This window comes from Anas acuta, chromosome 7, assembly GCF_963932015.1.
Source record: "Anas acuta chromosome 7, bAnaAcu1.1, whole genome shotgun sequence".
In the NCBI taxonomy this organism is placed as follows: Eukaryota; Metazoa; Chordata; class Aves; order Anseriformes; family Anatidae; genus Anas; species Anas acuta.
This window is the reverse complement of record NC_088985.1, coordinates 23,213,714-23,225,824: the sequence shown is the minus strand read 5'-3', so window position 1 is coordinate 23,225,824 and position 12,111 is coordinate 23,213,714. Positions and strand designations below refer to the sequence as shown.

At 39.1% G+C, this 12,111-nt stretch overlaps 1 protein-coding gene across 6 annotated transcripts in view; it reads left to right on the top strand.

The window, feature by feature from the left end:
• The first annotated feature begins 7,000 nt into the window (after positions 1-7,000).
• Positions 7,001-12,111, top strand: part of KNDC1 (kinase non-catalytic C-lobe domain containing 1) — a 64,242-nt gene continuing 59,131 nt past the window's right edge. For 3 of the 6 annotated variants that reach the window (XR_011098252.1, XR_011098253.1, XM_068688396.1), the window contains exon 1: positions 7,002-7,765. Coding sequence is in view for 3 of the 6 variants with exons in the window: in XM_068688396.1 (XP_068544497.1) it covers positions 7,664-7,765 (102 nt within the window). In the remaining 3 variants the exon portion in view is untranslated. Of the gene's footprint in view, positions 7,766-12,111 lie in introns of all 6 variants that reach the window. The other 3 variants (XR_011098251.1, XM_068688395.1, XM_068688398.1) reach the window with 2 other exon arrangements.

The window sequence follows — 12,111 nt, the reverse complement described above, 5'->3', positions numbered from 1 at the left end:
TCAAACTTGGGCACAAAGTAAGATAATATAGGGCTCTCTGCCAAGAACAGTCTGATCTCAGCTCCTGAGATCTTCATACTGGAGCACAGCAGCCAGCAGCCCTTAGCTGTCCACAGAGAACAGTTGTTTTGCTAAGGTAAGAATGGAGAAAAGTTTGGTGGTGGTGGATTGTTTGTGATGGACCTGGATGGGGTAGGCTCCCAGGAGGTTTGGGTTGCCTTGTCCTGCACAGGTGGAATTAGTGAATGCCTTCCCACTTCACTATCATTAAGAAAGAAAGGCAATAACACAAACACAGAACACAGTAGCTAAATCATCATTGGAAATAAATAGTCACAGTAAATCAAGCGGATAAATTTTGAAATGTGTATATTTGTATATGTTGTTTATACTGTTGCAAGTAATTGTGTCACTTATGTTCCAGTCTGTCTTTATGTTTTATTGAGAAAGATTCCCAGAATAACGGACATGTCTCTGGGGAAAGGAATAGAACACTCATGGATTTCATATCAGGTGTCGAGGACACCAGATAATTGTTTGGGAAGCATTAGGTCTTTGGGGTGGACTCTTCCTGATGATTCATTAACTTCAAGAAGTATTTAAACAACGCAGTTTGATTCACTGTCCCATGGACGGGAGACTTTTTCTCATCAGTGTTCATTATGAGCAGGTCATAATGATCTCATAAATCTGTAGAGGAAAGCTTAAGGATATAGTCAAATGTCAAAATTATAAGCAATCCCAGGCTTAGAACTCTGCCTACACATTGTTAATTATTATGAGGTGTTTCTCATAAGGATGGCTAGTACAACCTTGCCGTTTATTTTCCAGTGTGAAGTTGCCACAGGCATTATATTTTATTATGCACATTATCTTTTTAAATGATCTTGTGCATAACTTTTACTATTGTTTTCAAATGAGCACTACCAAAATGAATTAAAAGAGCAAGGGACCAATAGGTACTATAAAGACAGTGTTGGTTTATGAAAACAATGTTATAATGTCAAAACTAAAGCAATGCAGAATCAATTGCAGGATGTGTTGCAATTATAGGGCAAATTTGGCTCTCCTGGTTAATGGCTGAAGTTTCCAGTTGACATAAGTCTCCTGAGTAATATTGGAAGTGATTTATTTTCACGGTAACTCACTTTACCTTATAAAACAAGCAAAGCAGACTACACCTTGCCATTCAAACCTACTGTGGGAATACCTGGGATGTACTAAGACCCAGAGACAAAGGAAGTCACTTAACACTCCAGACCGATAATAAAAGAAAGAATCACATTTTCAGTCTCTCCATATGAATACATGTGTGAATACACACACACACACACACACATTTCTGGATAGATATTGCAAATGACAAATCTAGTAATCTAATTTAATTACTGAGACAAGGAGACAAATTCCCAAATACCGGACTTAGCACTGCATAGATTTTGGTCTCAATAGCCCCTCTAGTTCTAGTTTTACAGTGAAAAAAAGCTGTGTTTGCTCACTGGACCACTACTGGGTTATATTCTCATCTGCATACAAGTAAAAACAATTTCAGTGTTTGACCCTGCATCTCAATGCTATCTTTTCAAATAAAATTATGCCATGACAATTTTGCTACTGACTTCAGCGGGGGCCAAATTACATCTTTGCTTCTGCTGTCTTTCATTGTGTTCCAGCTGGTATGGGAAATTAATATCCAACTGCAACATCAAAGGGTACTTAAAGTGTGACATAGAAAGTGTTAATACTAGATGGTTAAATGCAAAGTGCATTAACTATGCCAGCCATCTATGCCTGGTAGTGCCATCTAGTAGAGTTCATAGGAAGAAGAATGCAGGAATAAGACATGCAGTTGCAGTTTGTATTAGGTGAACATACTAGGTGACTGAAAGATGTCCTGTGGAGAAGAGAGGAGAATCTTTTGATAGTCTTCCAAATGAGGGCAAATGAAACTGCTATTCAGAGAAGACATAATTAAATCAAAGTCTTTAGGCAGTGAACATGTTAGAAAATTATGAAGATGAAAAAATTGCACAAGTCTCCATAAGGAAATACACTAACATACAACATATACTAAATACCCCCTTGTTGTATGTTAGTGTATATGGAAGATGATTCCGCTGAAAAGATCAGATATCCTGACCAGAGGAAATAATGAAATTAAGTTTATCGGTATTATAAGGACTACAAAAGTATAGTGCAGTAGGAAAGCAATCATGACTAGAACACAGGTTTACAAAAATGCACTATTAGGAAAAAAGGAAAACAAAGTCAAAGGCAACAGAATAGATGTATATGTAATGTAATCTGGAAAGAAATAGGAACTGAGATTAAAAGCTAAAAGGTGGTCTTGGAGTAAAAACAAATTAGTATTAATGGAGGCTGGAAATCAGGAGATTCTTAACAAGTAAGAGCAATGTAGTTTAAGTATTTCTGAAAATAATAATGTGACAGGTGCTTATAATGACCAAAGACTACACTTAATTCTTTTGAAGCTTTCATTTCCATTCAACCCCATGAAAAGGCAATGCCTCCATAGGGTTTTTCCCATACAGTATGCAGCCTATGCGTATAATTTTCCAATCCTCTTCAGATATATTGGAAGATTTGTATTCAGAAATGTAAACTAACACATCCCTATTGCCTTTCTAAGACTCTGAAGTACTTGGAATACAAACTAACTTGCCACTTCAAGAAGCAGATTTACACCCATATAGAATTAGTAGCAGCAATGGGGCTGATTTAAAAATCGCAATGTCTTCACCTCTGAATTCTTTCAGGTTTTTCAGTAGCAGCAACACATAATTTCCTTTTTATTATAATGCTTTCTCACTGCTGCGATAAAGACAGGAGCAGCTGGCAACTTGCAGAAAACTTTTCCCTGCCTTGAAATATATATAACTGCTAAAGGAAGAACAGTAGTTTCATAGACTAAAAGTATGAAAGCCCATGGCAATAAAGCAATCTCTGATTAACAAAAACCAAACAAATGAAAAGAATATGTCATACACAGAGAAGAACCAATTCTTTATACTGCAATCCTTCAGTTCCCACAGTTTCACCCAAACTAAATTAAAATGAGAGCCTTCAGGCAAACTGCCATTAAACAAAAACTCTTAAAAGGAGAATGCGCAATCTAATTATAGTGTAACAAATGTGTACCTTTCATCTACAAGGCTGGTACTCCAAAATTTTAATAGTCAATTATGATTATATAATCCATGAAGAAGAATAACCAAAGTGCTATAATGAAAAGGAAAAGCCTAAAAAGGAACATGAAAGACATCAACAGTAGCACAAAGTGGCATAACAGTAGTACCCTATACAATTTCCTTCCTTCTGGAACTTGTATTTAGATTAAGTTACAGAGGCGGATGAGAGATGTTGGTAGTCACCCTCTGAATTTCCATGACTGTATTCTCAGTGACTAGTGTCCACTTAATTATTTTTGGTCAATATCATGAATCCAGATATGTGGAAATAAAAGACAGAGGATTAAACATTAATTCATGTTTAAGAGATATATTTCCTTTAGGTTCACAAGTTGTTAATTAATTATTTAAAAACAAACAAAAAACAACTATCAAGTCATTCTTTCTTTCATTTAGTTACCAATTCTTTCTTTGATTCATTCATTCACTCATTCATTTGTTCATTCATTTATTCATTCAGGTTTCAACCTTCTCTTTCAAAATTTTTTATTACATAAGGACACTATTATAAAAAGTACTGTGAAGTGCATGATCAAAGTCATGGAATAATTTCTATTCTGTCAACGAGCAACAAGAACAGGACCTTTCAACCTGAAAAGATATAACATGGGAGATAAGACAGCTGTGTAGCATCATGAATGATAAAGAGATGATAAATAGGGAACCTATCCACCATGGCCTTTTCCAACACAAGTAATCGGGGGCCTCAAATGAAACAAAGACTTTACTTCATGCATTGTGCAGAAGAATTTTGCAGTAGGACATGGTGAATAGTAAAACTATTCAAACTCGAAAAGTGAATGAACAAATTCATTAAAGAAAAATATTCTAGGCTTCTTAAACCAATAGACACTACCACTGGCTTAGGGGATATCTAAAATGTGACTCTTTGGAGGCTGACTTTGCTGGAAGAGCGTAAGTATACGGCTACTTGTTCATACACTTTTTTCTAGACATCTGCTATTGAATGCTGCCAGAGACAAAAATCAAGTCAGCCATTCTGCTGCAAACCTTGCTTATGTGGAAAGTACAAACTGCCATAACTCTAACGCATTTACTACAAATTAGATACAGGGGGCATGTGAGAAGACTGAAATCAGACACATTTTATTCAGTCCCTCTGTATTGTCTTTTATTATACGTCAAATCTAAAACACAAAACTTCATGTTGATTCAATGACTTTTTCATCAAGTGGTTTCTCATGTATAATAGCTCAGCTTAACCTTCATTTAATAGTTTTTCATCTCTAATCTATTATTAAGAAGTCAAAATCTCTAATAATTATGATCCCTGATCCCTATTATTAAAGAGATCCCAGTTCATATTCAAAATCTGATCACAGGGCAATAAAACCTCTCTGGTTCCTTTAATCTATGCTGACATTCTTATTTCTTTTCAGACTATATTATTACTGAAAATAACATTTTTATTTCTGCCTTTTGAGAACCCTCACCCAGACTGATATGCTATAGATTTCTCTTTTTAATGTGATATTCAATTGCATGTTCAGCTAACCTTAAACTCAGAAGATTATTTCCACAGATACTATTCATCAGAAGTATCCATCAAAACATCATTCAAAAAATGCCTACTGCTAATGTATAAAAGACTCTTAAGAATTTTAAGTTCTGAAGTAATACTGTGGGAAGAAAAGAAAGACAAATATAACTGCAGACAAACCAACAGCTTCATCTACGTGTTTGTTTGTTTGTTTGTTTTCTCATGTTGAACTGTGTAGTGTTGCATGTCCTCCAACAATTCCCATGGGTCATGATTAATTGCAGATGTTAATAAGAAAAAATATCCTAGTATGAGGACATGGTTAGATGTTATCAAACAAGTAACACTGACTTTTCTGACTGCTACCTCAACCATGAGACCAAGGAGGAAAACAAAACAATAGAACTACTGATGAGAGTCAAGAATTAACGTAGCAACTTTTCTAGAAAAATCTACCACACTGTATTAGTTACAGTAACTGTCCTGAACTGCCTGTCAAGGCGCTTGTGATAAGGCTAAGTTCTCTACAGCTTTTGTTTCACAGAGGAATAGTGTATATTTTATCACCTGGAGAACAGTGTCTTTCGCTCCCTCTATGCTTATTTTATTTTGCTTTCCACTTTGTACATATTCCATTTGGTATAAATAGTCTTCGTTAAGGCAAGTAAGTTAACCAGGGCAACCAGAAGAGAAGTCACGAGCATCTCAAATCACTTGGATACAGTTGGTCACTTATGCTGGCAAAAACTACCCAAGCCTGTATTAAAGCCCCAAGTCCAAATAACACGGGACAGGTGTCTGAACATGAATCTGGTAACCTTACAGGGCAATGCCCTACCACTCAATTAATGATTGCTTTTAGCAGGTGATTTTCTCTTTCTTTACTAAAACAAAAACTGATCCTTTAAAAAAAAAAAAAAAACTGTATGTGAATTTTGCCCATGTTTGACTTCATTTTACATGAAATCATTTTACAGAAATGTTTATGAATGCTCAAGTGGTGATTGCAATGGAGTGCTGATGTAAGAGGTATTTATGGCTGAGTGTGGATCATAGACCCAATTTACACAATGGAGAGAGTTCTTTAGTCTTGTGGTTTTCTTTACAGTGCAGTTAAGACCCCAGCCCACAAGGGTCCGGAATCTGGGATTCTTCTCGGGTAGAGCACACTGCCCAAAGAAAACATATGAACAAATATGCTGCTGAAATACATTTTAAGAAACATTTTTTTAAGTAAAATAATGCTGTTCCTGGGATCAGATTGGGATTTATTTTCAGAAGCAACAGGCACTTCCTATTTCCCATGCTCTATATTTGTTCACAATTAAAAGCCCAAGTTATTAAATTATAAATATATATATACATTACAGACTTCTGTAATCATAAGGAACATTTTGTCCACATCAATTTATTTTAACATGTTAGAAGAAGACAGTGTATATATGGAAGATTCCAATCTACTTGGGTTTGTTGTGTTTTTTGGTTTTGTTGTTTTGTGGTTTTTTTTGTTTGTTTGTTTTTTTCTAAGTAGCATGCTGTAACCATGGAATGTATCCAATTAATATTTAATTGGGTGAAATCTTACAACTGCTGCAGGATGACTTTTATGGCGCAGTTAACCAAAGTATTTTTGTTAGTGTTTGTTACACTAACAAAATTAACAAACAGTGTTTGTTAATGTATAGTTTAATAGGGTATTAATCTTTTCAAGAGTATTACATACAAGATTGAATACAAAACCCTTGCTTTGTTTGATACACAGTGTACAGATTAATCCATTAACATACTCTATTTTGACATAAAATTATAGGAATACAGGAAACAAGAATAATGAAAATGGTACTGTTATTTTCCACATACCCGTAATTGTGAAACTTAATTACAGAAGAAAACAGCCCCTTCTGTCTGCCTTGCTGGTCACAATGGAGAAACGAGATCGTGATGTGGCCAAGGCTAAATCAGGGTTCTGCTGCTCACAGGTTGATGGAGCGTATGCAGACCTGTTTTACAGACTGCTGGGTTCCTCTTCCCACACAGAAACGGGACCAGCTGTGTGCTGTTTACGTGACACCATTTGTGGTTTACAATAGGGGTTACTTGTAACAAAAACATGCATTTGTGGTACTTTGGAGGGAAATCTTGACAGTGAAGCGTCAATTTCAAAGGGAGCATTCATAAAGTTATTTTAGATGCTCTAAGTCCTGTGGATAGCAAATAAATGTCAGGTCTAATGAAAATAAAGTCGATAATCAGTTTGAAAAATCCCATTTATTTAGCCTCCGGTGAGGGGGGGGACGCGAGGCACGGGGGGTACACGGGGCCTTCAGCACGCCCGTGAGGCGAGGAAACCGCTCGGCCGAGGCAGCTCCAGGGCCACACCGGCTGTAAACACCCCGGCCGCCAGGCAACGCTGCCGCCCCGGCCCCTCGCCCTCCGCCCGGGGACCGGTCCCGGCACCCGCTCGCCCCGGGCGGCCGCAGCGGGCACTGCGGCGGGCGCGCCCCTCAGGGCCCACCGCAACGCCGCCGCCCTGTCTCCGAGAGCTCGCCGCAACCGCGGAGCACGGGGCTCCGGAGGACTCGCCGGCATCGGCGGCCGGTGCCCGGTGTCGTCCCGGGCCGCGGCGGGGCGGAGGGCGAGGCGGGCGCCGCCGCAGGAGGGGCGGGAGCCGCCGCAGTGAGGCGGCGGCGGGCCGCGTTGCCATGGCAGCACTGCCCCAGCCGAGGGCTTAGGCGGGCGGCGGCAGCGGGCCGAAGGGAGAGGCAGGGGGCGCCCCGCGGCCGGGCCCCGCCGGGAGGAGAAGGGGTTAAAGCGGGCGGGCGAGCGCGGCGCCGCGGGGGTCGCCGCCGGGGGCAGCCCGCAGGCGGGCGTGGGGATGTGCCACGGCGGGGGCCGTGCTCTGGGTGCGCGGCGGGGCTGAGGAGGCGAAGCCTCTGCTCCCTCCCCGGGCGGAATGGAGGCCGTGGGCGCTGCGGAGGATGGGTTTTATGAGGAGGAGGAGGAGGAGGTGACCTGCTACGACTTCGAGCCTCTGCCGACGCTGCTGGAGGACGAGGTGAGTGCGGCAGGGTGGGGGCAGCCCCACGGCGGGGCCGGGGGCACCGCAGACACGGCTGTAGGTGCTGCTGTGCCCATCGCGGCTCCCTCCTGCCCGGTGAGCCCAGCTGGGCTTGGTCCATCCCCATCCACCTTCTGCACACAACGGCAAAGTCATGGTCCTCCAGGATGGGGTGCCTCGTAATCCCTGTTGCGGCTGTGGGGTAGCTCTGCAGTTGTGAAGTGTTCCCTTATAGTACCTAATACATAACAATTTATTAAACAGGCAAAAGTATTTCCAGTGGCCACCAGCTTGATATTCATACAGCCATTTCTTATTGCCCTTTGTAAAAAGGCCTTTGTCAGGAGAAAAAACATAAAAAAGCTTTTAAATCTTTATTGTGCCAAATAACCTGTAGCTAAGTCTGGTTCTGTAATCAAATTTATCTGGATGTGTTTGGTTTTGCGCTTGCTTTTTTTTGTTGGTTTTTTTTTTTTTTTTTGCTCCTGCTTGCTTCCACAATGACGTGTTCCTTACCCCTCAGTGAATGTTTGGATGAAATCGTAAGTTGTGTAAACTCTGAAGTCAAAGTTTGGAGAACCGTATGTTGTGAGTTGCTTCCTCCCCAGACCAGCCTTTGTAGTCTTGCTTATTTGGTGTTTCAAGAACCTCAGGAATGTGTGTTTGAAAATGAGAAGTCCCTTCCAGCCTCCATAAGCCATCTAATGGCTCAGTAGTTTCACCCTTCTGGTATTAACTGACTTTTCTAGTCTTAATCCAGAGTCCACTCTTATAAATCAAATGTGTACTCTTCCTTCATCATCTGTAGTACTCACTGTAGTAGGCCCTTTCAGACTGGCACATGCAAAATACAGAAGGCAGGTGGCAGTGGCCTCCCCTTTACACATAAGCTTAAATACTTCAAATACTGAGTATTTGCTCAGGATGGGAGAAGGCTGAGGGTCAAATCTTCCTTCTGTAGGAGAAAGACCTGAGCCCATTTCTCTCAGCTGCTTAACATATACTTTGATTGTAGATTCCCACCAGCCCCTTCTGTTTAATTACTCCAGGTACAGGAATATTTTCAATATTCTTGTTGAAAAAACAAACATGACCTTCTTCAAATCTGATGAATGTACTGAATGACGTTTGCTGTATTATCTGTGACTCTAGAATAGATTGTTTTGAAGCTTGTATAAACTATGTTGACAAAAAGGTGCCAGGAAGCTGTGAATGCTGAGGTACCTACTTAGATGCTTAGTCACTGAGTGGAGCCTGTGCTTCTCATTGCTTTATGTGGTGAGGCCGATGTCTGATGTATGTGGTTTATAGAAGCCAACATGTGAAGCTGGATGCTGCCTGAGCAAATGAATAGGAAATAGAGGGAATGATGTATTTAAAATATGTTTATTTACCAAGACTTTCTTGGTCTAAAACTCCTTGATTTTTTTTTTTTTTTTTTAAGAAGCTGTCTGTGGCCAATTAGTTTTTCTCTTCCACTTTTCTCTGCTTTATTACATATACTACTGAACTGTGTTTTATACTTTTTGAAGAAAATACAAGGGAAAACTGAAATCTAAAGGGAGTAATTAAAATATTGTCTGAACAGCTAACTTTTTCTAGTTATCATACGGTAAATGGCTTTTTCAGGTATCTTCTGCTGATCATGAGACAAGTGAGGAAGGCTTCTGCCTCTATGTAACAAAGACTCTAGTTTTCCTGTAAGTCTTCAGTGGACCACAATGTTGCAGTCATGGCTTTCCAGAAGCTCCAGTTTGCCAGAAACTGCTTTGTTATGGTCTTAAAGCCACGTCTTAAATACACGTCTCAGTATTTTCAATCCCTCATTCTCTAACAAGGTGCTGCTTTGCTGCAGTAGATCAAGATAGTGCAGCCATTTGAGAAATACAGTTTCCATAAAATAAATAACTTCATGTCCTGAAACCTTCCTCCTTGGAAGGACACAAAGGTTTCTTGAGTGGTTGTTTGCCTTTTAGTTGTTGTTGTTTTGCTTTGTTTTTGATTTGTTTTTGTTTTCTAATCTTCACCCATACATCCATTGCTGATGAAAGCCACTGAACATGAGCTCAGCTTTCTTTATTGCTTTGTTTTGTTTTACCTAACTTTCTCTTTACCTGGAAGGAAGATAAATTTGTTTGACATGAGATCATCATCCTTCATTTAGTCCCCAAAACAAAGATGGTTTTGTATGTTTAAACTACATATATCATTGCTAATGATCAGTATCAGCTCTAGAGCTCAACCTGAAAGCTTGACTCAAAAGGAAGTCAAGTCCTGATCGTGACTGCACCTTGACATTGAGGCTGTCTTAAAGTTTGCAGTTGTTAGGTGTTTATTATAGTACCTCTAAATTAAGCCTTTCTTGTCCATGTGCACAGCTGAGACTCATGTTTTTGCATCTTGATTAATGAAACATTCATTGCAGTTTTGGCAAATGTAATCATGTCACCTAGGTATCCAGCTTGGATGATCCTAGAAACATTAAAAATTAAAAATAATTACCGGTTCATTGCTTTGATCACAGATATATATATTTTTTTTTTCCATGAAGTTATGATAAGCAGTTTGTCATCCTGTGCCAAGCCTGTCCTCATCCTTTCAGCTTGATCAGCTTCAAAGCCTTATGACTTGTGGTCTAGCTCCTCGTCATGTGCTTATGTTTTCACATATAAGAACCTCTGTGCTGCCTTCATGCTTGACAGAAGTTTCTCATAAAGATGTGCAAAGTTTCCTCATCCATCCTCAAAATCTGATGGCAGTGTTGCACATAAGGTTCTGAGCACAGCGCAGAGAAAAAGAAATCTGTTTTTTCACTTACCTGAGTTGTATGGGTTTTTTGCTCTTCCTTGTTATATAGGACTGAACTCGGAGGGTTGAGGGTCTGTGATTAGTGCTTGAAAGCATTGTGATAATAACAGCCATTAGTGAACCAATCCCCCTGTAGATTGGCAAAAATTACAGTATTTAATCTAGAAGTTAAGGTTCCCAAATAGTAGTAAGCATGATTTCCCTTTTTTTTTTTTTTCTTATAAGTATTAAGTATTGTACTTTAGACTGAAAACCAAAATTTTGGACTAAGGATTGGCTTTTTTTTTTTTAAGAATGTGGTGAATGTAGTACTTTATTCTCCAAAAGACATGCCAACAAACTGTTACCCCATCTGTAAATGGTAATACAGATTTTATTGATATTGTCCAGTAATGAGGTACATAAATTAAGTTATAACTGTATTTTTCAAGTTTCATCTCCAGGATTAAAACTTTAAACCACTACAACTCAGTTTCCATTTCAGAACTCTAGAATATCTCGTGCTATTATGCTGACCAAGGGAGAGTTTATTTTCTGTGTTCTAAGTAATGAGCGTTTGTCTTCAATTCAAGGTATACTTATAGTTCAGAAGTAAAGTCTTTAATCTTAATTACTATTTATAAATTAATGACAAATAACATAGTTAATAATGTATATAATGTTAATAAAGTATAGCTTTGCTACAAAGTAGCTTCTGTAGATATTTCCATTTTTCTGTTTGCTTATTTTTCTTTACTGAAGGAATTGGCGTATTGGTGGTTTTTATGCTTTTGTCATGCCTTTAAATTCATGGAAACTTTACTTCTGTAGCTACAGGTAACGTATTAGTATTCTAAAAACGGACAAAAAATGCTCAGCTGCTTGCATTATTTCTGAATGTCTTGACCAGAAGAGCTACATTTGAGCTGCATTTTTATTTATTTTTTTGGAAACAAACTTTTTATAGCCTTGCTGTAATGAAATGGTCAAAGGAAGCTGAGGTACAGTTTCAGGTAGTAATTTAGAAACAAGTCTGTATGCTGTTTTGATCACAAGAACATTGGGAATAATGGAGAAGTCTAGGACAACTAAAATGTTTCTATTTTAAGTCAAAGAACACTTTTCCTGCAGGAATTTTGACTTTTGAGGCTTTATTAAATGGTCTACACCACTAAACTTCACAACAGCGTCATTTTTAAGACATGCCAGTTTAGAGGGTACTTGTTCACTGTTAGGGAAAACTGCTGTGAAGAGAATTTAAAAGTAGTTTATCCAGGGGCACCTGGGAGAATTTAAGAGAGACATGGATTAAACAAAATATTTTGATTTAGTCTCACTGCTTTTACCTCTGAATGACGTGTTTCCCTAACTTTGATGCGGTGTTTATGTAACTCCCTAGTAAGTCTCTTTTTGGTGTTAACATACTGTGATAATTTTGTTCAGGTTAAGTATGCCTCTTAGAGACAAACTGTAAGAGCAACATCATTCTCTTTGTGTTCTCAGGGTGTTAATTGCTGTCCTAGAAAGTCTGAGAAGTTGCTGGAAACATTAGTTGT